Genomic DNA, 26,452 nt, shown 5'->3' with positions numbered 1-26,452 from the left:
TTTTAAACCAGCATTTAATGAAATTGTTGGCAATAAATGTTGGGGGTAGGGGGAGAAGGGCAGGAGAGAGTCAGTTTTATGCTATTCTGTTGAAAATGGGTACTTACCAGTTTCTTTCCCAGTGAGATTCTTTCCTTCCAGGGGAATTGGATTCAGTTTATACTGAATTCAGTTATAGTATAGCAAATTTCTGTCAGCAGAATTGAATTTGTAGAGTTCTTTGTAATAGTTATACAGCTTAAAACAGAAGCTCTGAGTCATTAAGGTTTTCTTAAATATTTAAAACAAGGAGAATTAAGAGAAGATGAAACACTGCTTTAAGTCCTTTTTGCGAGCACTGTGACTGCAATTCACTGAGACAAGTATAACAGCAGTTTTTTTTCTTTTTTAGTTTATCGTCGCATTGTTGAGTCTGATGTAGGGGATTCTTTCTATATCAGAACTCATTTTGAATATGAAAAGGAATCTCCTTATGGATTAAGCTTCAACAAAGGTGAAGTGTTTCGGGTTGTGGACACTCTATATAATGGCAAACTGGGTTCATGGCTGGCGATTCGAATTGGCAAGAATCATAAGGAAGTTGAAAGAGGTATCATACCTAACAAAAACAGGTACGACCTTAAAGTATTTGTACTGCTGTTTGAAAACTACACTTTTTAATTACCCATCTGTATAGCTTGATGGGTCTGATGGACATCAGTCTGTAGAACTTGTTCATTGGTTGGGAAAAAGTGCCTGTTAAAACAGAAAACAAATTGATGTTGGATAGCTAGTCCATGATTTTATTTCAACTCTTGTACATGCACAGGAAAAAAGAAGCAGCTGTAACAGAACTTACTTTTGAATGCAAGACTCAAAGCTAGATAAAGCTTTAGAAATCTGATGTTGACCTGTGTATTTCATTCTTAAGTTTTCTAAGACAGAAGCAAGGAAAACTTGATTCAGCAGATAGTAGGCAAGCATCAGAAGCTGGCTTCTTTTGTAACTTGTTGGGTTTTGCTGTTTTGCTGTTGTCTTAGAGCTGAACAACTAGCTAGTGTACAGTACACGCTTCCAAAGACAGCAGGAGGAGATCGAGCGGATTTCTGGAGATTCCGAGGTTTGCGTAGCTCAAAAAGAAATCTCCGAAAAAGTAGAGAAGATCTTTCTGCTCAGCCTGTTCAGACAAAGTTCCCTGCCTATGAAAGAGTTGTTCTTCGGGAAGGTATGGTTTTATTCTTAAATATTTACTGTAGCAGACTAGCAAGTTGTGGAGTTTGCTTTGTATTCGTCCATGTATTTCAAAGTATGTTGCATTTGTTTTAAGCGATCTATGTGTTTTTTTTCCTTTCTAATCTAGCTGGGTTTCTCAGACCAGTGACCATTTTTGGTCCAATAGCTGATGTTGCACGGGAGAAACTAGCCAGAGAAGAACCAGATATCTTTCAAATTGCAAGTAAGTGTGAGAGAGACTTTTCATGCAGCTATGAAATAGCCATATTTCTTTTGCTAGTTTGTTATTCTGTTGTTAAACACATTAATAACTAAAGTAATAAAATGTTAACAGTATTAAGTAACAGACTTTTATATAAAGCTTTCTCACTGGTTAATTGATGATGATTCTTTGCAGGCAAAAGTAATGTTTGTTCTATTTGTGGCCTTCCCAAATTAAATTTTAATTCAGTACATTATCTAACTCCTAAGTGCTTCTGCAAAGGTGTTGGGATTTTTGTGGCCAAATGGGTGGGTAGCTGTTTCTTGTGTTTTAAAACTAGAAGAGTGTTCTCAACCTGAATTTATGCTGAGTGATAAATAGTTTGGTCTATTTTAGTATGGAAATGCAGAGTATGTTGTAGACTTACAACAGATTTTTACTGTTTCCTCTCTACCAGAAAGTGAACCAAGAGATGCTGGTACTGACCAACGTAGTTCTGGCATTATTCGTCTTCATACGATAAAACAGATAATTGATAGAGTAAGTCTTTTTACTGCCATTGTATGTCTAACCCAGGAAGAAAACTGGTTCATTAAATAAAATGTTGATTTTTTTTTAAAGATACAAGTACAACCAAAGCTTTCTCATCTTCTGTTGATTAACGTGAAAAATAAATTTCATCTTCATAACTGCAATCTAAAAGGATTTCTAGGCTTTATTCCAAGGAGTGTTGTTCCCTCTCCTTTGCAGCTGTTCTAAGTCTCATCCTGTTTTGCTTACAGCCACAGCATGTCCCCTACCCCTCCTGATTATTTATTTGTAATTTTAGAATTTTCTGCAGAAGGTAGAGGGAAGGGTCTTTCATTCTCACTTCCTTAATATCATGAGAACCTCTTATCTTAGCTCATAATTTGAGGCTGTAATTCTCCCCTATTAGTTTATAACTTAAAAACCAGCTGTAAACCTTTCTGATAGCTAAACAGGAGCTATTTTAGCAGCAGAGTGGGGTTACTGTGTGCTATGTACTTGATATGAATCTTGCAGTGGTTGAAAACTGTTGAAGTTCTTGCATGCGGAGATTTTTTTTGATGTGGAAAGTGGGTGGTGGTCTTATGTTTGACTCTCTCCTTTTTTCTTAGTCAAATCTTTGCATATTTTTTAGTTAAATGCTTTTTTGTAGATACTGCTTATTTCAGGGAGCTAAGGTTTTTTGGTAGGGAGCTGAATATTAAAAATAAAATAATTGTAGAACTAACTACATAACTGAAAGGTGTGCCCATGTAGCCTGGTACTTCAGTTGGTCTGGTTATTCAAACAGAAAAGGATTTAAGTTAGTCCTTTGAATTAATAAACTCTGTAAAGGTAATACAAGATAAATTTCTAGAAAAAAAACTTAGAGTGCTTCATTTCCTTCTCTCTGCTCTTTATCGTAACAGGACAAACACGCTTTACTAGATGTCACTCCTAATGCAGTGGACCGTCTGAATTATGCACAGTGGTATCCTATTGTAGTGTTTCTGAACCCTGATTCTAAGCAGGGTGTGAAGACTATGAGAATGAGGCTGTGCCCAGAATCACGAAAAAGTGCCAGGAAGCTGTATGAAAGAGCTCACAAGCTACGGAAAAATAATCACCACCTCTTTACAAGTAAGCAATTAAAAAGCAATACTAATTAATCCATGATAATTTAGAGAGAAGTGTGATGAGTAACTTGTACCCAGACCTCAGCAGGAGTTTTTTTTACATTGTAGTACAAAAATGGCTACCTACACTTGCTCTTAATGCTGGGTGACTGGATGTCAATTTTTCTTCTTGAAATTAAGCCAATTTTGAAAATTACAGTACGCAGTGATTAATAACTTATTAATGCACTAGCATTACAATTAATAGTGAATATAATTGTACTCAATATGTTTAGTTTGTATATTCATAGCTTTTTCTCCACGGTTCCTTTTTCCTCTGGCTTTTTTCTCTTGCTTCTCTTCCTTTAGAGGAGTACAGATGCGTCTCTTAGTTTGTTTTCCATTAGCTGTTTATCAGGCTCTCCTTTTCTTCCATGGCATTTTTTCCTGCTCTTACTATGACCTAATGCCTATCTACTGGTTGCTTGCCTTATTCTTCTATCCTAGTTCACGCAGGCTTGCTTTTGACTCCAAGAGTGGGAAGCTGTCAGAACAAATGCGCATGCTTCTACAAATACAGACAATTAGTTGTGAACTTGTTGAGGCTTCCCCATTCAAATACTAACAGTCCCTTGGTGTGTGAGTTGTTTATGCCCACAACTGAACAAATGTAAAGTTATTTGAAACATCAAAATGACGTTATAAAAAAAAAATCTGGTGGCACTGCAAGATGACCATCAGTTCCAGTCAGACATGGAATAAATAGGAGGAGGACGTAAAAAAAACTTCTTAGTCTGACTAAACTAAAGCTTCACTTTATTTTTAACTCTTTGCACATCGGGCTTTAGGGTTGCTTTGAATATTGATATGTAATTTACTACTTAAATCTTACAACTTTGATTTTAGTACTGGTGGTACAGATTATTCTCAAAAATCTACAGAATTTGAAAGTCAAACTAACCTGCTCTACTTCTAGCTACCATTAACTTGAATTCAATGAACGAAGGATGGTATGGAGCTCTAAAAGAAGCAATTCAGCAACAACAGAACCAACTGGTGTGGGTTTCTGAGGGAAAGGTAAGAAATAATTGTATGGTTGGTTGAGAGATGAAGTGACATAACTGTACCAGTTTATTAAGTTATTGATGTTGCAGTTATGAGTATATGCTTCTAGAATGGAATCTGTTTCCTTTTTTTCCTCATGATTTTAATGATCATTTGAAGATCTAAAATAGTAATGCTTCATGACTACATGAACTACTTTAAACTGATTTGTCATTGTATTACTGCAGTTACTCTGTTAATGAGGGCTGTATGCTTGTCTCCTTGTGCATGTAGCAGTGCAGTAACAGTGGGAGCATTTGCCTGTTGACACCTTTTGCTGAAGGATATATTATTGCTTTGCATGAAAAAGCAGCCAATACTCATAAAAGCTTCAAACATCAATATGCTCTGTTGCATCTGTGCTAGAGGCTGGGGTTATCCTTGGAATTACTGTGTTGTTTTTTTTTATTATATTAAAAGCAAGCAATATCTTCATATTCTTTCTGATTTTTGCCTTCTCTCAATTTTGAGAACACAAATATAAAATATGAAAGTTAGAATCCTTTTCCCCACTACAACTCCAGTTGTCTTCTGAAGCAATGTGTTTTACTATGTACGTTAGATGCATTCTATTGAGGAACTAATTTCAAGAGGAATACCAACTTCAAGTAAGCCAACAGTCAATGTATTATCATTACATTTTTTCTTAATATTTGGGCTATTTATTTTTGCTCGCACAGAACTCATTTCACCTTAGATCAACCTCCAAGCTAGTGATTCCAGTATGAAGACAGTGCTTTTAAGTAAAGCTTTTCATGTCCAACAGTGTAATTTCAGTGGATGCTATGTACTGTCCCATTCCTTGCAGTGGCAGCCATCTGACACCTTAGTACACTGATATAAAGGGCTAGACTGCAGAAAAGGCTCTTATATCTAAGATTAACATTTCCAATTGAAACCTGATTTCTCCTCCCCTGTGATATTCAGAATTGTGGAATTCTAACCTGCTGTGCTGCTGGATTTTGAGTATTACTAACATCTTAAAATACTGGACTTTCTGTTGTGGATCAGAGCAAGATAGATGTTACGTTACATGTTACATTACATTTATTCACTTCTTCACTAAAAAGAAGAAAAGCATACTTTGAAAGATATTTCAGTAAGCGTGTACTCCTTTTATTTTGTTTGATGCAGGCAGATGGTGCTACGAGTGATGACCTTGATTTACACGATGACCGCCTTTCTTACCTCTCGGCTCCCGGTAGTGAATATTCTATGTACAGTACAGACAGCAGACATACATCTGACTATGAAGACACAGATACAGAAGGTGGTGCTTATACTGATCAAGAACTGGATGAAACTCTGAATGATGAGGTTGGAACTCCTCCTGAATCTGCTATTACACGTTCTTCTGAACCCGTTAGAGAGGATTCTTCTGGAATGCATCATGAAACTCAAACTTACACTAGTTACGCATCTCAAGCTCAGCCACAGCCAAATCTTAGAATAGATTCTTCAGGATTTAAAACAACTGCTTCTCAGCCGGTAAGGAAATATTTTATAAACTGACCTCTGTGCATTTAGTTCAGGTTATAATTTCTCTTGAACAAGGAATCTATCTCTGTAGTCTACTCACAAGTGTTACATGCATACAAGAATATTGTGAAAAGCAGTAATGTGTTGCAGTGAGTTGGAGAATCAGCTTGCACTACCCATGTTAGTGTTTCAGATAGGAGGATTAAAGTACCATTCTACTTTTTAATGTTTTTATTTTCTCTAAGTTTTCAACATAATTTCTGGAAGTGGTAGTGCACGGTACTTTCTGTACATTTCATTCTGCATGTAGCTGAGTTGATCAAAGCATCAATTTTAAGTTACTTTATATAAATCAAAAAGTCATACAATGATTCGATAGCAGTGTATTTAAAATATTTTAAACACTTCACAGAAAGCAGAAGCATCACCTGCAGTCCCTTACCTTTCCCCGTCGCCTGAATCAAACCCTGCAACCTCATCAACCTCTGCAGTAAATGCTAATGTAAACCTAACTAATGTCAGACTAGAGGAGCCCACTGCTGCTCCTTACAACTCTTATCAACCACAAGCGGGCCCCTTAAGAACATCAAGTACTGAGGGAGCTCATGTAGTGCTAAGAGATCAAGAGCCATCATCCTTACCGCCGCATATAGATCCAGCAAAGGTACCTGTGCTGCACTGTTGCGCTGATTTCCTGCTGTACATCAAGCTAGCTAGCACATGATTATATTTTTCTTTTGCCATTATTTGGAGAATTCTTCTGTTTGTTTTTTTTTTTTCCCCCCCCTCTAGGAGATCATGCAGGTTACAAAACACAGTGCATCTAAATTGCTGAGCATCATCTAACATTTCATGTGCATGGCTTCGAACTATGTACTTTCCACTTATCAAAAAGATGATGTTTTATATAAAGGCTGCATCCTGTATTTTGATTTTACTTTGTGTGACCTTTTCAGCTTGTCAGTGCTCTGCTATTTGTTAATGAAAAATCTATTCTTTCATCTTGTTGATGAAAAGTCTTTTCTTTCTCTAAAATGACAGAAGACTTTTTAATATATTTACCTGTTGATTGTGAAGATAAATCTGATTTATTGGGTAATTTTAAATGCTTCCCCTGAATGTTTTAAGTAAATTTACTACAGATCTCTTTATTTCCCAAACAAACCTGTCTCACCCTTTTCCTGACAAAAAAGCAGAGGGGAAGCAAGACTCCACCACCAACAGAAGTCAAATGACAAATTGTTATCTTTGGCTTGCAGTTTTAATCTGTGTGTATGTCTTTGCTCAAGTGTGTAACTGCAATGAATCATTGAATCAGCAAGTTCAGCTTCCTGTGATTGCGGACAACTGCATTAAATTACTATGCTTCTAATCAAAATTAAAGCCAATATGAAAACTTGAGCTAATTTTGAATAAAAGTTTGCTCTGGTTACTCTTCATTTTAAGTAAATTGGAACACCTCTCTATTTAACAGGTATACAGAAAGGATCCATATATTAATGAGGAAGCATCCAGACAAAGCTATGTCTTAAAACAGCCAGCTGTTAATCACCCAGCACAGAGACAGGAAAGAGACCCAAATCTGATCTATGAATCTCAGTCTCAATATGCAGAAAAACAACCAAGTAGGGAATATGAACAGTCAACATATAGGTATGATTCTACAAACTATGTAGATCAATTTTCTCGTGGGTATGACCCTCGACTACATTATGAAGATCGCGTGCCTCCCTATGAGGAGCACTGGTCATATTATGATGAAAAACAGCCCTACAGTCAACCAAGAACAGCTTATGAAAGCCAGCCTCCTAGAGATCTTGACTCCAGACAAAATACAGAAGAGAGCACAGAACGCAGCTATTACCCAGCACAACCCCGATTTGAGGAACATCCTCCGATGAGCTATGATGGCAGGCCTCGCTATGAGCATGCACCCAAAAACTTCAGCTTACCACAAGTGCGGTATGAAGATCAACACCCTGTTGGCTATGACACACATGCACATGGTAGATATAAACAAGAAGCTCAGCCATACCAGTCAGCCATATCTCGATCTCCTGAACCCAAGCAGTACTTTGATCCACATATGAGGGGCTATGAGCAAGGTCCTCCTCAAGCTTACAATGCAAAAGCTGGACAATTTGAGCCTTCTCATAGCACTTCAAGTGTTTCTCTTCCTCCTCCTGCTTCTTCACAAACAAAACCAGAAGTTTTGCCTTCCAACAGTAAACCACTGCCTACACCACCATCTCTAGCAGAGGAAGAGGAGGATCCAGCCATGAAACCGCAGTCTGTGCGAAGTAGAGTTAAGATATTTGAACGAAGAAGATCACCATCCCTGGAAAAAATGAAGGATCCCAGTGACACGTCAGCTGTTAAAGTAAGTGGTTTAAGTTTTGCATGTTTTAATTTTTTTTTTCAAATTCTTGTCTCACTGATGAGATTGAATTGCTGGTAATAAAACACTGTCTTGGAGAGAGAACTCTGTTAGTGGAATAGACTCCTAGCAACCTAACTGCAGTTTGTTTTAAAAGTTGAAGTTGAAAACTAAAAAGGATATTGCAGATTTGAAGACTGCCTCTTTCATTTTTACTGGTTTTTCATGCTGTTTTATTCTGAAGGAATAAGAAAGGGAGGGCTGTGTTAGTTTTCTTACTCTAACATGCTGCCTTTTTCCAGATGTTAAAAAATGTGCTGTGCTTCTCTTTACAGCCTCCAGAACTAGCACCGAAGCCTACGCTCCCAGCCATGAGTGGCCCAAAAACAACTTCTCAAAGCCAATATGAACATGACAAAACAACTTACAGGTAGATGCACAACTGATAATTAAACTTAGATTTCAATGTTCAGACAGTAAGTACATTGTAGTGATTCAAACTGGAAGCTGCAGAGTGGAGAGGGGGTTGTCAGTGTAATTTATGTCAGTAGTAAGTTGAGAAGTAAAGCCAGTTGACACAGACATGATTAGTGAGAAGGAAACAGGGATGCAAAATGATTTTTGGGGCATTTTTAAGGAAGTAATTTTTAATAAGGAGAAAGGTAAGATGGAGATGCTGGGTATATTTGGGACAATTTAAAAGTGAAGCGTAAGTGAAAAGGGGAGATGAAATAAAAACTTTCTTCATGCTACGTCAGAGCTGTTGCATTTCAAAACTGCATAGATTATAGGTATTGCATGCAGTTATAAGTTATATATATGCAGTTATATATTTCAGTTGGTTTATTACTAGTTAGGTTAGGAAGAAGCAGAATTTAATTCTTGTAATTATCCTTGTTAAAACTGTGCAAGGCAACTGTGTATTATTATTCTTGGTTAGGGCCCCAGAACCACAGAGACCTCAAGTGAAGCCACCTGAAGATATTGTGCGTTCAAATCATTATGATCCTGAAGAAGATGAAGAGTATTACCGAAAACAGCTCTCATACTTTGATCGCAGGAATTTTGAGAATAAACCTTCTGCACAGGTTCCTGCCAGCCATCATTCTGACTCCACTAAACCAATACATTCACAAAATCAGCTGAATTTCTCCAATTATTCTAAGTAAGTTTTGGGGTTTTCTTTTCTTTTCTTTTTTTTTTTAATTTGAAAAAAGGAATGGGAGAGGTGTATAGGGCTAAAAATCAAATTCTTTCTCTACAAATAGAGTTTCAAGAATTCATGGTACCTAACTGATCTTTTATGTTGATAAAGTTCATTTCTCTGTATAGATATGGTGTCGGTCTGCGTGTTTTTTGTAAATGACATGATTAGTTTTTGTACGTTTCAGGACCTTTCTCTTGCTTACCACTTTTTAATATAACTTAAAGTATTTCCATAGTTCTTAAATATTGTTCAAAGCAGAGGTTTTAGTTTATTACAAGCTTTTATTCTTCAGATCCGCTTGTACACGTTAGCTGTGTTTGACATTAGGAAAGTGAGCCTTTTGGGGAATTTTGTTGATGCCAGAATTTAATCTGTTGATGGAAACATCTGCTTCCTTTATTGTTCTACTTCCTTGACTTGGAACATTTTGATACAGTATTGTGTGAAAGTTCATAGTACAGATTTAGCTCAGGTAGAGGACTGGTTGTCTTGGAGAGTATTTAAACAGGCTTTATACTTTCTACAGTTATTTAAATCTTCAAAATTTATTTAAATTCAAACTATAATAATGTTTTTGTAGCTATCCATGTGGGAAGTTATCTTGGCTTGATTAATGAAGGCTGCAAGTCAGGTGACTTGAAGGCTTTGGTTGTGCTCCTACTTGAAATCTGTATTATTAATATTCAGATCTAGCAGAAAGACTGGCAATCTTAGTGTAAATGAGGTTTTTGTAGTAAAATAATAAATTAGCTTGCTAATTAATACTCTGTATTTTATACTGTGACTGTGTATTCAAGCTGTGTTGTGTACTTGATACACTGTGTTCTAGCGCTTGTCTTAAAGGATTGGATTTGGGGCTCCTGAATCCCGTACCCATTTCTGTAAGATGGCCCATCACCTAGTATGTTTTTCTTTGGGAACTGAAAACTTGGGAATCTTCCCAAAAATCTTGGTAGATTTTAAAGGAATTGCTAGTTTTATTGTAATCAAGAAGTTTTCACATGGTAACGATCTCTCTTATTTCACTTTTTTATAAGTTTGCAGACAACACCAAGTTGGGAGGGGAGTGTTGATCTGCCTGAAGGGGGAGGGACACCACAGAGGGACCTGGATAGGCTAGATCGATGGGCCAAAGCAAACTGTATGGGTTTCAATAGGGCCAAGTGTCAGGTCCTGCATTTTGGTCACAACAACCCCAGACAACCCTACAGGCTTGGGGAGGAGTGGCTGCCTGATGAAAAGGGACCTTGGTGTACTGATGGACAGTTGGCTGAGTATGAGCCAACAGTGTGCCCAGGTGGCCAAGAAGGCCAATGGCATCCTGGCTTGTATCAGGAACGGTGTGGTGAGCAGGACGAGGGAAGTCATCCTGCCCCTGTACTCGGCACTGGTGAGGCCTCACCTCGAGTGCTGTGTTCAGTTTTGGGCACCTCAGTGCAGAAAGGACATTGAGGTGCTGGAGCAGGTCCAAAGAAGGGCAACAAGGCTTGTTGAAGGGCTTGGAGAATGTGCGCTATGAGGAGAGACTGAAGGAATTGAGGCTGTTTAGTCTGGGGAACAGGAGACTGAGGTGAGACCTTATTGCTCTGAGAGGTGATTGTAGGGAAAGCAGGGTTGGTCTCTTCTCACTGGTGACAGGTGACAGGAAGAGGAAATGGCTTCAAAGTAAGTGCCAAGGTAAGTTTAGGTTGGATATCAGGAAAAGCTCCTTTACAGAAAGGTTGTTAAGCACTGGAATAGGCTCCCCAGGGAGGTGGTTGAGTCACCATCCCTGGATGTGTATAAAAACCATTTGGATGTGGTGCTCAGGGACGTGATTTAGCAGAGGGTTGTTAAAGTTAAGGCAGTATGGTTAGGTCATGGTTGGACTCGATGATCTTTAAGGCCTTTTCCACCCTGAGAGACTCTATGATTCTATGCTGATTCTATACATATATAATATATATATTAATCTGTAAGCACTTCAAATTCTCTGTCAAGCATGTTATGATTCCTTTTTTATTTTTTTTATTTTTTTTTTTTTTGGTCCTGCATCTTCTGATAGAAAGATGGGAGCATTAATGTCTTGATTTCTGGGCATCACAGGGAGGCCAAAAAGTCTTGGTTGGCCTCATGGTGACTGAGAGCAGTTGTTTTCACCTCTCAAAACAGTTAGCTATAAATAGTCCATTTTGATCTGTAAGCACCTGACTATGTTGCCATAGTAAATGCAACTAATGCTTAGGTTGGAATCCTGTGAGCTCTCAGCAAATAATTGTAAAGATTGTAGTATTCCTTAAACAGAGAATTTGTACATTTGCTACTCCCTGCATAGATGTCAAACATGGGAGAGCACGAGCAATAAGCATTAACTGTTAAGTCATTTGCTGCAGAACAGCTAATTGTTAAGATAAATGGTTCCATACTTCTACCTGCCACTCCTGACTGTCATATTTCTATTTTTTGGTTGCTCAGTTGTAGTTTTTTTGTGAGTTAGAGATTTGAAGGTTTATACTTAGAGAAAAGTAACATCTAAATGCCGCAGAGAAATAAATCGATACTGGTTTTAAGTGCGATACTGTTTCATGTGGCAGGGGACAAAAATGAGTAGAATTTTTCTTTCAAGGAAGAATGTAAACCATAACAGAAATAGGAGGCATGGGAAAGAAAATGTACCCAGGACTGTACTGTACAAATAGACAAAGGATTGAAATACTAATGGTAGTAAGTGGAAATAAATGAGAAAACTACCCAGCTTGACAGAGGCATAGTACAGAGTGCTTGTCAGTAACACAGATCTACTGCTGAATGGAGAAGGCATTTGTCCTCAGGACTTTTCCCTTTAGCCAATTTTCCCTTTGTACCCTGTTGTTGTACATTATTCATCTGTTCTCTAGTCCGTTTATGTGGTAACTCTGCCAGTGAATTCTTCCTAAAACGAACAAACAAAAACACAGGACTAAATTTGGATGGCAGTACAGAAACTGGTTATACCATTGCTTGTTCCTTTGTAATAGAAATAATGTGCAATCCATCTACTGTATTGTGAGTATTGAAGACAGATTTTATTTTCTCATGAGCAGTATTCATGACTTTTTCAGTTTCAAATATGTTAAACATGAAGTTATGTAAAATTCTTTGCTATTAAGTAAATATTGTGAAAATGTTTTGTTACATGTGTACAATTGTTTACTCCTCTGATTTTATGCACTTTATGCACAATATATATTGTGCCATTAATAAAGCTGCTTTGTAAAAGTAATTACTGTAAGCATGTTACAGTTGTCAGTAACTGTAGGATAAGGGATAGTTTCTCCTACTTCAAGAAAGCAGAATTCATAAGTGGATGCATTTCTGTGGCTCTGGTTGGAGCAGCTTGAGAGTACTGCCCCTGTGATTGAGTAGTAGATTTATTGCTACGTTGCTCAGTGTGGTGCACTGCAGATCAGTGGTACGATTTGCCAGATTTTGCCTCTATGCTGAGATCTATAGGCTGTTGCACACTGGTTTGTTCTCATAGTTCATTTCTGGTTCATATCTAATTAGAAATGATGGTTTTGTAACAAACATGAAATAGGAAGCAGCGGAGCTTTAATTACAGGAACTTCATTTATAACACCCACAAGTTGAAGCAGGAGTTTTGTTGCTCACTGATTTCATTACAAGGGAATGCTGAACAATGTGGTTACGTTTTTGGCTGACCTGTAGTCAAGGAGTGTGTTCCAAAGTTGTGCTTCACATCACATGTAACTGCTGACTGAGTTTGTGTTGCCGCTGCTGTCAGATAAATGGCTTTATGTAAATTCAGTGACAACGGACGCTTATACAGTGTCTCTGAATGATCGTCTTTGCAATATTGGCTAACACTGGCAAATTCATACAGGTGTTGCTCACTGAGCATTGTGTTCACATGGTCATCAAGCAGACTGCCAAAAGTTGATCGGGTCTTTTCTTTGTTTCATGAGATTGTCCTCCAAAGCTGTAAGACAGTGGCTGTTGAAAATTATTAGCTATCTTGAGCATACAGAAAGTGAAGTCATGATGGAAAGCTGTTCTAATCTAGAAATTGTTTAACTTGCTTTTAAGTTATATGTTAAAAAGGAGGGAAAGTTGCTGGGATGTTTGACTCTCCCAGTCTCTCCTCTAGTATACTTAAACAGTTTTTTTTAACATACTGCTGATGGTTGAACACAATCAGAAGCATTTCAGAGTGTGGGCTCTGTTATTGGGCAAGCTGGTAGAGCCATTGAAATATGTGTTGTGCTGAGGGAATGTTCGTATGATCTGGGAGTACAAAACCAGAAATGTTCTGTGTTAAGACTGAAGAAAGATGAATGGAAACTGGCCCATAAACAAGAGAGTCTGTTAGAATTTTGGATTTGGTGTTTGTGTTTTCAATATGCCCACTAACTCTTTGTTTATACAGATCTTAACAAATGGCTTTGCACAATCTCATTCTTACTTCCGTTATCTGTTGATTTGAAACATGACTTCCTAATTCCCTGACAAAATCTCATGTTGCGTAGGGGATTGTTGTACTTATGCATTTGGTAAAAGCATTGGCAACATCACTGCTAAAAATAGTTTTTGCTGCAACAACCTTGTCATATGAGAACTACGAGGACTAATGTAAAGCATGTAGAAATAATATGCTTAAGATAGAATGACTATTTTTCTTTCATTCTTCTATTGCTGTTTGCTTTGCCATCACCTAGATTTCTTGGCTCTTACACTAGCTATGACTACTTGAAAAGGAACATCAAGTGGTAAGACTTGTTGATGTGAGGATGTTTTCAGGTGTCCTCTCACTGTTACATTTCATCACAGGCATTATGTGCACTTTAAATTTTAAACATGTGAATTCTAAAAGTTATTACTATCTATTGAAGTCCAAAATTACAGGGATTTGTAAAATTAATCATTTTTTGAAAGAAGCTTCTTTGTGGAATATTTCTAGTACAACCGAGAAATATTTTAAAAATGAGATTTTTAAAGTTGTTTACAGTATGCACATAAAGCTAGTGAAGCTTAAGCTGATTGCATTTCTAATTAAGATGGCATTGTTCAAATACTGGGTGTATTTAGAAAAGTTACACTAAAACTCATCTTCCTTTTGGCTACCTATTTTTACCAAAAACAACCTATCAACCCCTTGAAGAGGATTTATATTCTTATTTTGAAGATGTGCTAAACTGGAAAGTACTTTCTTTACTGAAAATACTCCTAAATGAAATTAAAAAATGAAGATCTGTAGGTTATTGTACAAATACACCTGAAATGTCATCTGCCTTTTGTTTGCCTTGGTTTGTGTTACTAATCTTCTTAAGATTCAATGTTGTCTTGAAATATCTTGTGCTTATTAATGAATGTTTTTATACTAGAGGAAAGATATTTAAGAAAAAGTGCTTTAATGTTTATAGGAAAAAGATGGAAATCGGGTGATCGTAGGAGAAAAATACAGCAGAAACTCAGAGCCCTGAGGAAACAAAACAGTCTTTCTTTTTTCCATTCATTTCAACAGGGGGAAGCCAACTGATGCTGAATCAATGGATAGATCTGTTGGTGACAAGCGCTATGAGCCAATCCCTCAAGTTACAACTCCTCCTCCTGCTCCTTCAGTACAGTACACACAGCCTCAGTCAATTAATAGTCCTGTCCTGTCTCTCCCAGCACATCACAAGCCTGCACTTTCTGAAGGTGAGCAATTAGAATGCTAACCTGCTCGTGTGATACAGGTATAATATGTCACGTTCTTTTGTGAGTGCTTCAGCATGTGTAAGCTGCTAGCTGTGTTTCTCTTTAACTGATCTTTTGAGTAATTAAAGTTGAGGTTGAGTTTTGAGAAACAATTCAGGATCTTATCTGAAACTTTTAACTTCCAGGTATTGTTAGTCACTAGAATTTTTTTTTTATTCCAAAATTGAGTGGTCTCAGAAAAGATTAAATAAAACTTTGAGAATTTAGATGTTCCTTATGCTTTCAGATGGGAATTCTTTAGGCATGAGTAATAGTTGTAAGTTTCTGAAAAAACAGAAGTTTTTTCACATCCTTCAGAGCAATGCCCAGTCCAGCTGAATTTTGCAGTTCTTTGCAAGTGTGTAATGATATTGTACTTTGAAAAATTGAAAACAGGTATTACAAATTAGTCTAACCTTCTTATTGAGCAATTATATTATTGTGGCTAACGTCACTGTTTAGTGAAACAATAGATAATTTTGATTTTTTTAAATTAGAATGAAGTGTAATAGAACAGATGATATCAGAGAGCTGAACATATTAATAGGTATTTTATATAGTATGATACAAAAATGGACTAAATGTGCCTGCTTATGTATGACTGGAAATTCCTGATAATTTTTCTTCAATTCTGGTGTTTTTATTTGTATTGCAGTTAACTCTGTGTCTGACCCTCCTCCACCTCAGAATAAGCCAGCAATTTTCAGATCCTCTAGAGAGGACACTGTACAGTCCACCTTTTATCCCCAGAAAAGCTTCCCTGACAAAGGTCCTGTTAATGGAACTGAACAGGTTCAGAAAACAGTCACTCCTTCTTACAACCGTTTCACAACAAAACCTTACACTAGTGCTGCAAGGCCCTTTGAGCGCAAGTTTGAAAGTCCTAAATTCAACCATAATCTCTTGCCAAATGAAGCTCAGCATAAACCAGAGTTGCCATCAAAATCTCCAAATTCTCCTCAACCAATTTTGAAAGCACACAGCTCATCACAGCCTCCTGAGTTTGACAGTGGAATGGACACCTTCACTGTACAGGTCGACAAACCTAAATATCAACCAAATAATGTAAATGCTGTGCCTAAAGCCATTCCTGTAAGGTAAGCTGTCACAATGACTTGTATTTTCTCTGTGTGATTAGAGAAAGTAAGTTAATACTATGTTTGTATACAAGATATTTCAAAAGCAGTCATAAAAAGCAGAAGTCACTCCATCAGTTTCGTTTGCTTTTCTTTTCTGTGAAACCAAATAAGGCAAGTTGTTTTAAGCACTTATTTTCCCAAAGTACTTAAGCTGTAAGAATTATGTCCCCAGCAAATGATAGCACTCTAATCTTAAACTTTGCTGACTTACTCAATTATTTTCATTAATATTTTCAGAATAGTGTTTTTTATTATGATTTTAAAGTTAGTAATGAACAAATCATAATTAATCTTGTTTGCTTTTTCAGTAACTCAGATATTGAATAGAATAAATCCTATTTGCTCTGAATCTTAGGAATGTTTTGATGCTGTGCAGTCGCAGTCTGCACAGATCTTGAAATTCTTGTCATGTTTGAGTGGAATACTTTTAGAAATCAAAATCTACTCAAACTAACCATTTGATAACATTCTGTATTTTTTTATTTGTATCTTTACAATCTGGAAATGTGTGCCTTTTTTAAGGGTTTTGTTTTCAGTGCGTATCTTGCAGCTGTTAGGTTTCTCCCTCATTAAAGCTTGAAATAAAAGGTTCAGTGGGGGTAGAATAATAAGCACTATTTCTTGTTAATGGTATTGAAAGCATAATGGAATTTTGGGAAGGAAAAGAAATCTTTGGATGTGCAATACATTTGGTTTTTGCTAGTTGAAACGTGTAACAAAGAACTAGCTGCTTCAGTAAAATTTCAGAGGTGGACACATGAAAACGTAACATTCAAGTAGTCCAAAATCTTGCCCTGACAATTTTCTAAACATGTTCAGAGTTTATGTACATTGACTTTTGTCTTATTCTGGTGCAAATGTCCTTTTCTCATGGCAGAACTTGAAGTACTTGTGTCTTAGGTGTCCCCCATAATTGAGTGTTAGACACAATTAACGTGTCCTGAAATCAGAGCTTGCTAGCTAGCGTTAGGCTGTGAACTAGCAAAATGACAGGAAGAAGGTAGTGATAAAACTGCTGGGCTTAATCTTTGCTTTATATTCAGCCCTACAGCATTAGAGGATGAGGAGGAGGAAGATGGACACACTGTTGTAGCCACAGCAAGAGGTGTATTCAACAGCAATGGTGGTGTATTGAGCTCCATAGAGACCGGAGTTAGTATTATTATTCCACAAGGAGCCATTCCAGAGGGAATAGAGCAAGAAATATATTTTAAAGTCTGCAGAGACAACAGTATACTTCCACCTTTGGACAAAGAGAAAGGTAAGAGCTGGTAGTATGTATTGTGCTGTTACTTAATATTACTATTTTCTAACAGCAGCAAAATGAGCTATAAGAGCATATTCATACACTTCCAGTGTATTTTATTTATTTCTGTCTGGAGATACAGAGTATACATCTCAGAAGCAAGAATTAAAAGGAAAATATTCAGCTCAGTATTGGAATTTTCAACCAAGATAAAGGCTCTAAATCATAACTTGAGTATTTGTAGAGTTGAATGTAGCTTTAAAGCTTGTTATCAAGTTCGCTAAAGTATGGTTCTAAATACCTTTTTCAAGGATCTTTGAAAATTCAGATTGCCTATGATAGTATATTCTTATTAGTAGTATATTGCATTAATAGTATATACCTTATTAATGCAAGTTGAGTAGTGTCTTATTGATTTTTTCCTAGTAGTTTTTCATACCGTTACTTCAATATTCATGCAATTTCTGACTTAACAGATACCTAATTTCAAGTCAAGAAACCAGAAATTTGAATCTGTAATTAAAGCATTACTTGTAAAGATTCAGAGTAGCTGCAGATTACAAGTCAAACATAACTGAATAATCTTATGTTACAATGGAATTTTAAGCTAAAAATAGACCTACGCACTTGTATGTTCTGCATTCTAACTGTTAGGATAAGAACTCATAAGCTTTTGAGCTGCAGGAGGCTTGATTCAGCCCAGCATGTCATAAATCCATGGAGGTGGAGCACCACCAGCCACAGCAGAAGTATAAAGAAGGGTGCTTGCTAGTATGGGGACTGGTTTTTTGTGTAGTAGATTTAGATTGTGTTGTACCATGGAGAGGTCATTTCTTGTCTCTGAAAGAAACAGAAAAACAATTTTGTAAAGTGCTGTTCTTTATTGACAGTTCAAAATGTTTTGAATTTTTTTTTTGAACTGAGTTGAATATCTTTGCAATGTAATTGTAATAATCTGAATCTATTTCAAGAACCATGGTGAACATTTTTTTTTTTTTTTCCTCTTAACTGTAGGTGAAACACTTCTTAGCCCCTTGGTAATGTGTGGGCCTCACGGACTAAAATTCCTGAAACCAGTGGAGCTGCGCCTGCCACACTGTGCGTCTATGACCCCTGATGGTTGGTCTTTTGCTCTAAAATCCTCTGACTCCTCGTCGGGTATGCTGTCCTCCCTCTGTCCTTTTGGGGCTTTTGGGTGCTATCGTATAATTTAAGTTAATTTGGCTAAAGATGATATGTAATATAAAGAAACTTGATCATTGTATTTGTGTCAAACTCTCTCATTTCACTTTCATTACAAATGTCTTTCTTACATTTATTCATGGTGCAAATTCATAGCTAAAGCCATGATTGACAGCAGAAAAACAGAGTAATATATTTAGTCTCTTAAATATAATCGTATTTTTCTATTCTGTCTTTTCTTGAGGACTGCTACAGCTGAATACACTTGAAATGATAATCGCACTAAAATTGAGAGGAAATGATTATGTACCTCTGATTGGCCTTTGTAACATAACTGGTGTTTATCTGTTGCTTAATTAACCATATAGGACTCTGGCAAATCTTAACAATCTGCATGCTCTTAAATCATGATTTAACGCTTGTTAACTGTTTCCATGTGTGCAAGTTGATGCTAACAATTGGGTCATTTAAGAAAACTATAGTGTTTCAGTAAAAGCATTTACAATTCATTTTAATGTAGCTGGATTTTCCACAAGACTTTTCTTGCTTGCTTCTGCCTATTTTTCCTCTACCGCCTTTTACCCAGAAGTTTCTGGTTGATAGTAAAAGTTGCAACTAGGTTGCAATTCTATTTACCTGTTCATTTTACCTCACTGTGACTTTCTGGGAACAGGGGGAAAATGTATTGGCTGAAATTGTCAACGAGAAGCCTATGTTAGAATTCTGGGCAAACTTCAAGCATTTCAAGCAATTTCATGAAATGGCTGTGAGGTTACAGAAACATAAAAATAAAAAACCAAAAAATTTGCACATTTTGGGGGAATAAGTCTTAAGGTTTTATTCAGCTACTTTCAAAAACTTTGGTGGAAGATATAAGCCATTCATGTGTACGTATGATCTAAGCAATGACTGAACAATGTACTTCTGTATACAGCATTTAAGCCACCATGTATGCATTATCTTCTGTCATTAATGTATTTATCACTGTCAACACCAAAGCACTGATGCTTTGAAAATGTAAAGCATCAATCTCTTTGATGGTGATTCAATAACTTAGAAGTATTAAAGGCAATAATTTTTAGTTGTTTTTATAAGCTATTATATGCATGGATTGCATGCATCTATTTAACAATGTGTGTACATGGCAGTGTTAAAACACAGATGCATAAACGATAAGGTCCTGAAAGGTAAAAACTACATACAAAAATGACACAATACTTTTGTAACTAATAGCACCTGTTCATGAACTTACTTGAAGTGAAGGGAGAGAATTCAAAAAGATCTAAACAATAACTGAATCGGGGACATTTTTCTCCCTTCCCAAAGTGGTGTGTGTGCGTGCGCGCATGTGTGGGAGCAAGAGCGTGTATCTTAAACACTAACACTTTCTGTATTGTAAATATTACACCACATTCTGTTAATCTGAAATGGGATGTATATCATAACATTGCTCTTTTGAGACAAACTTTAAAATTAGGCAATTCTGTCTTATGATATGTAAGTAGACCATACTGTGTCTTAAATAAATTATTGTTTTCTCTCTTTTTAAAATAGTTGCTTATGGGACTCTGATTTTTCAGATGGCTTTATAACAACAGCTAATAGAATTCTGGGGTTTTCCTCTCTTCAGTCGTCTGCTCTGCCTCATCTTTTCTGAATGTATCCATGTTCTGTCCTAAAAATGACATTCATTTGCACTTAACATCCTTTCTGCTACACTTAGGCCTCGTATATTATTTTACTGGTAAACACCTTCAAACATTTTTACGATTTTGGTATTAAGAAAGAAATAAACAAAGTTTTTATGGCCACAACCACTTTAATATAGCGCAAAATAGTGAAGGATCATTGCTTCAAAGTAGATATATGTAATTACGGGATAAACATTTTCAACAGCTAGAAGTTGCACTGGCTGCAATCTAATCCTTACTGTATATTTCAAAGGAAAGGCTGGAAAAAGTCAGCTCTTGTGTCTTGTGGGCACGAGTAGGACCTGGTCCTCCTACAATCCTGCTTTGCCTTTCTACTAACATAATCAATCTTGTGAGTTTTGAGATTAAGTGGAACTTCCTGCATCTATAAAGTGAAACAGCGTCCAGCATTAAGCTTCTTAACTGAAATAAGTAACTTTGACTGGCAGCAGTAAACTTGTCTGTATTCTCTAACTATACACGTGCCACTCGTACTTCTTTGTCCCTACATCAGATGTTGCCATCGCTCAGTGCATTGTGTACTTCATTTTGTTTTCATGAGTTAAAGAAAATTATGTGGAATGACATCACTCATTCAGGGCAGAAGTCTGTGGTGTATATAGCCTATGTGACAGGGTTCTCTTAACGTGTTGCACGTTTCTCTAGAATGGGTGGCTTTGAGCCATTTAATGTCATTTGTCTGGAAGGTACAGGAAAGTATCAGTGTATTTTTTTCTCTCTTCTACCGTAGTGGGATGATGTTGCTTTTTTTTATAGCAATAACTTTTAGAAATGGCTCTAGATTAAAGGAAAAACATATCCTCCAGTCAAAGGAGATGACTGAATATGCAGATGGAATTTAACCTTTGTCTGCTGAGAGGGTGTCTGATGACGCTCGCTTGTAAAAAAAAATATATATATATTACACAGAACTTTGACCATGAGTTGGTATCTTCTGTTGTAAAAAAAAAAAAATAAATAAATTAAGCATGTACCAGCAAACTGGAATATTTTCAGAATGTCAGTATTTTACCCTTCAAAATAACATACTGATTGTAGCTGCAAAATAATGATTTCTATTCTGTCTACAGTAATTTTCGTAATAGAAAAGTAAATCTACCAATGTATTGGTGCTTAGCGCTAAAACATTGCTTCTGCTTTGACTTGTTTGTGCTCAGAATTATTCCAGAGACTTCAAATGCATCCTAACCATAGTTGCTTTTAATATCTCCTAATTTCTTTGGTAGCTTAGGAAAGAGCCAGTGAATGCTTCATTCACTGTTAATGCTTCTGAAATGCAAAGCACGATATTGGTGCTGCAGAGTAGCATGAGTTGTACTTAACAGTTCCAGAATATCATACTGTCTCCTTAGCACAATTGATCTATTCTGTATTATAGGCAAATGAGTTGAAAGATTTTGTTAATAATGTGCCAGCTGCAGGTTTAAAAAAAAAAAAGACATGTTGATTCAGAGCCTAAAAGTTCCTATCCAAAAGCTTGGTTGTGTCAAGTTGTACACTGTTTGACAGCAGATACTAAACACCAGCATTGTGTTTTCCTCCCACAGGTGACCCCAAAACCTGGCAGAACAAGTCTCTTCCTGGAGATCCAAACTATCTTGTTGGAGCAAACTGTGTCTCAGTCCTAATTGACCACTTCTAAATATTAAGTTAGCTGACTCAAGTAAATAATGTGAAACTGAGATGGACCTTACATATAAACTGAACCACTCTATCAAGTATTAACTGTTCTATAAGTGATAATGGATCTTAGTGTTTAAGCATCTTGCTTTAACTAACAATGGTTTAGCAAGTACACTCTTTGAACCATGGTCACAATACATGCCACAAGCAGGGAGTGTACTGTGGGAACAAGGTAGGGTTCTTGCAGGTTCTGTATGCTTTGGTTTATTGGTTGTTATTTTGTGTTAATTTTTTGTTGTTTTAAAGGACACTACTAGTATTTCATTGTTTAAAAATTGAAAGTACCAATGGGATTATATTCAGAGGAACTGAATTTGGTTTATGCTCCACTGGCGAAACACAGAATTTGGCCTACATTTTTAATACTGTGTATTTTCTAATTCACAAGACTACATTTGGTCTCTAGTTTTTAAATGACTTTCAGTGTATGTGTCCAATGAAATGGCAATCAACTTTGGGTAGCACAGTTTAGATGTTTTCCTCTGCTGAGAGGCTAATACAAACACATCTACTTACTTACTCTGTGTGGAAACATTGTCATGAGAACAGGGGGGAGGGGGAAAAGCATGTGGGATGACTATGGTTCAGTTGCCTCTGTGGATTTGTAAATTAACCACATTATTACAAACCTATTAACCAGCAGGGATGCCTTACCCTCATGTTTTTAATAGTCTTAGCTCTCATAGTTCTCTGTATTAAGTTTGTATGGCTTTTGTGCTTACCTAGATAATATATCATGAGAGACTGGAGAGAGAGGAACAAAAAAAAAAAAAAATTGTGAATTTGGTTTAGAGAATGAGTACTGTTTGTGTTCATCAGCCAGAAGAGAACCAGGGGAAAATGATGGTATGTTTTCTGCTATGCATTTGAAAATTTATAGATGTTATAGAACGCTTGTATATAATGCGTGCATACCACTTTTGTTCTTGGTTTGTAAATTAACTTTTATAAGCTTTACCTTTTTATATATATAAATATATATAAAAACAAACAAAGTTTCTTAAGGATATCTTTGTATTCTCATACCTTTTGAGCCTTGAACTTTGACATCTGCAGCAATAAAGCAGCATTTCTACAATATACAAACAAGGACATTTTTTAAAAAATGCACAAAGTTGTTACCTTTTTAAGTGCTGCATTTAAAGAGTATAAGTCGGAATTCTCTACTTTGATTAAAATCTTGAAAAGTATCCCTACTGTAATTTGTCATAAGGATGCTGTACTATGTGCCCTGAAATGTATTTTTTTACTAATAGACGATTTATTACGGCACATCGGCACTACTACTGTTTAGATAATATACCACTGCATTCTGTTAATGAGTTATTAGCTATTCAGGTGTGGCTGATTTTTTTTCTCTGCAGTTATTAAAATTACACATTTCTAAATATACAGAATAAAACTGTTTTTAAAATAATAAAGGAGATTCTAGTACCTTATTGTTTCTGAAATGCATTTATGTGAACGCAACAAAATCAATTTTGATTTTCTGCATAAGTAAATAACTGGATTCTGTCATAAGTTGTAATGGTAGACAACAGGGCTCCTGAGAGCTCCTTTGTGGATATGGACAATGTTTGTTAGCGTGGATCCACTCGAATTACTCAACACAAGAAGGAATGTTAGATTTGTTCCTATGTATGATTCTGTGTACTGATGCTAGTTTGTTTCTTATGCCTGTTCTTCCACATACCTGCTAGTGTTCTAGCACGTCCATGTGCACGTAGTCTAGGTGTAAAATCTTTGAGTTAATACTATAGAATCCCATTATGAGGCCTGTTTGAAGTGCTCAGTGATGAAGTAAGCTAATCTGGTTCTGTAAGAAAAAGTCAGTTCCAGGAGTGACTTGAAATAATGCTTAAAAACCATGAATAGCCATTTTCTTTCCATACTCCCACTAGAAGTTTTGTCTTTCAGACATGACTTATTCAAGGAGATGCACTCACTGCTGTTACTGGTACTACTGCTGCCACCACTCACTTATCTCTGCTGTAGGAGCAGAGAGACAACTGGAATAGCAAAGAATCTGTTCATAGGACGAATCATAGAATGGGCTGCATTGAAAAAGACCTCAATGATCATCTAATTTCAATCCCTCTGCCAGAGGTATGGTCACCAACCCTGGACAAGGCTGCCTAGAGCCGTGTCATGTCAGTACAACATTTGACGTTTGTCAGTGATAGCATATATTGGGGTATCACCTCTTGAATTCACAGTAAGAAAGTTTTCAAAACAGCATACACAGTTTATTGGAGAGAGTTAGAATGCTAAAATTTCAGTGCTCTTTCCTAGTTCATAGCTTAGTGAGAAGTACATGAAACACTACAAAAGGGAGTCAACCAAGAGGACATGAGGAATGCTGGAGTTACTGTGTATGGACTACTTGTAAAGGTGATGTGTGTGTCTTCAGCATTCTGAGTCTAGCTTACTGCAGGGTGTAACTGTCCCGAGCTGCTTTTACAGTAGTGATCCAGATAATATCTTTCTGTTCTTTTCAATAATGCACAGTCATGTCTGTCTGTCAAAATGAAGGAAAAAAAAAGGTGATATTTTTGCTCTGCTGTTCATTTGTAGTTGAAATGAGAAAGTTTGCTGTTGTAAAATATGGCACTTCTGTATTGCTAAGCTTCTTTTCAATTGGATTGTCTTTGCCACTGGAAAATGAGGAAGTATATTTGTATAAGTGGCTAGTGTAAACTGTACACACTTTTTCCTTATCTTTAAAACCTAATACTTCAAAGTTAAAACATGACCGTTATCAATCCTTTTTCTGAAACACTATTTTAAAATAGCAGTGTTTTTGAGGTATCTGTCCTTGCAAGAGATTACATTCTCTGCATGTTTTATATTGAGTAGGCTCTGCAGGAGGTAAGTTCACATGTGACATTTACAATAGTTCTCTATTCTTTATTTAACATGAACTTCAAAAACTGTCTCCTACATGTCTTAACTATGTACCAACAAGCTGCAGCCCTGCAAATTGTTCAGAAGCTTTACTCCAGTTGTGCTCATTTCTAAACAAACGGCTTCAGTGGTGACAACATAAAGTCTCATGGATACAGTTCTGCTGTATGGCCTATGGTTCTTGATATTAAAAAAGAACAGTGTGTGTGTGTATATATATGTATATTTTAGGAAAGCAGTAATGAGAATTTGTTCAGACATATACAGACAAATCGTTGTAAATGTACCTTTTGTCTTCCTTCCATCTTGGCTTAGGTGGAGCAGATCAGCAAGGTTTAGGGTCTGTTGGAAGATTCTCTGCTGTAACGTAACCTGGACCAGATGACAATACAAAGCTATGCAGGTTTGGACAACAAAAGATAGTAAGCTCTTCTGAAAAATGCTTTGTTAGTTACTATGTCACTCTAGAGAAGGACAATTATAGCCCCACTGAGGACTCATGTTGTTCTTTCAGGTACAGGCTTCTCTTGTAGCTGGCTCCATCCATTAATGAGGCCAGGTGAATGCATAAAATGATTTTTCATTATATCCAAAAGAACAGTGCATTTCTGACCCTCTGAGTGAGTGTAGGAGAATACATAGACTTAGTATACAAAGCTAACTGTGCATACATATGCAGACACACATTTTTCTTAGGCTTTTTTGTAGTGACAGCTGTCCATCAGGGACTAAGTAACAACTGTTTGTGTGTAAGACCAGAGAATAGGTCCAAGACAACCTCAGCATCTACAAGCACAATTTTCATATGCTTTTACTGAAGGAACAATAAAGAAAACTGAAGAAGGGAGGAACAACAAAAAAGCTGTTACATTTTTCACACTGCTCTGGGACTAAAATGGGACTGTGTTAACCTGGGGAAGAGAGCAGGAAACACAGCAAGAACTAATGTAAGGGCAACTTTGTCAGCTAATTCCTTAACATGCGTTCTGAAATTGCTCTCATTTACCTGTGGCAGTGTTTTTAAAATTTTCTTGCTGAGTGAAACTTGCTGAGCATTGTTCGTACTCTGAAGCTGACAGAAAGATGTGGTGGCAAGCAAGATCCCATGATAAAGAAAGACAGGGGAGAGGGATGTTGGCCAGGTATGCAAACCAGGGGCATCGCTTCGGCTTTACTCAGTTTATTTGGGTAGACTTAAACTTGCATAAATCCTGAAAATACCTTCTCCAGTATGGTTGAATACTTTATACCTCTGTTGCACATACGTTATGTGCTGTAGCAAATACTTTCTTCTAGAAGAGCTTATAGTTCTAGTTGTTTCCTAATGCCAGTAATTGCCAACTTCTGAGGGACTTTTCTTTTGATTATAATAGAAATCAGCCAGACAACTGAAAAAAGAATAGATAACTGAAAAAGGAAGATTCCTAAGGAAATAAACTGCAATCTATTTAGTGACAACGTATCTATTCTAGGGGCTGGGTGGGTATTAAATTTTCTTTATAAGTAATTGAAGAAGAAACTTGTTTAAATATTCGGCTAAGGTAGCTTGTTGCAGTTTTCTGCAACACTTGTCTGTTTCTTTACAAAAGTTATAGAGCATCAGGCATGATAAGCTGTGAAAACACTGTATATAAATTACAATCTGTGAAGACATCAGTACAATCTAAA

General features: G+C 36.7%; 1 protein-coding gene across 1 annotated transcript in view; it reads left to right on the top strand.

The window, feature by feature from the left end:
• The window catches only part of TJP1 (tight junction protein 1), a 31,887-nt gene extending 8,586 nt beyond the window's left edge, over nucleotides 1-23,301 (top strand). Inside the window, exons 2-17 of the mRNA XM_031555212.1 lie at nucleotides 359-611; nucleotides 1,020-1,204; nucleotides 1,340-1,435; nucleotides 1,872-1,954; nucleotides 2,851-3,061; nucleotides 4,013-4,113; nucleotides 5,275-5,628; nucleotides 6,032-6,283; nucleotides 7,094-7,999; nucleotides 8,332-8,426; nucleotides 8,937-9,161; nucleotides 14,704-14,879; nucleotides 15,574-16,015; nucleotides 17,101-17,318; nucleotides 18,318-18,461; nucleotides 21,745-23,301. Coding sequence (XP_031411072.1) covers nucleotides 359-611; nucleotides 1,020-1,204; nucleotides 1,340-1,435; nucleotides 1,872-1,954; nucleotides 2,851-3,061; nucleotides 4,013-4,113; nucleotides 5,275-5,628; nucleotides 6,032-6,283; nucleotides 7,094-7,999; nucleotides 8,332-8,426; nucleotides 8,937-9,161; nucleotides 14,704-14,879; nucleotides 15,574-16,015; nucleotides 17,101-17,318; nucleotides 18,318-18,461; nucleotides 21,745-21,839 — 3,836 coding nt within the window. The 3' untranslated portion in view covers nucleotides 21,840-23,301. The remainder of the gene's footprint in view (nucleotides 1-358; nucleotides 612-1,019; nucleotides 1,205-1,339; nucleotides 1,436-1,871; nucleotides 1,955-2,850; nucleotides 3,062-4,012; nucleotides 4,114-5,274; nucleotides 5,629-6,031; nucleotides 6,284-7,093; nucleotides 8,000-8,331; nucleotides 8,427-8,936; nucleotides 9,162-14,703; nucleotides 14,880-15,573; nucleotides 16,016-17,100; nucleotides 17,319-18,317; nucleotides 18,462-21,744) is intronic.
• Nucleotides 23,302-26,452: the final 3,151 nt, after the last annotated feature.

This window comes from Meleagris gallopavo, chromosome 12, assembly GCF_000146605.3.
Source record: "Meleagris gallopavo isolate NT-WF06-2002-E0010 breed Aviagen turkey brand Nicholas breeding stock chromosome 12, Turkey_5.1, whole genome shotgun sequence".
NCBI classification, from domain to species: Eukaryota; Metazoa; Chordata; class Aves; order Galliformes; family Phasianidae; genus Meleagris; species Meleagris gallopavo.
This window is presented reverse-complemented; position numbering and strand designations above follow the sequence as displayed.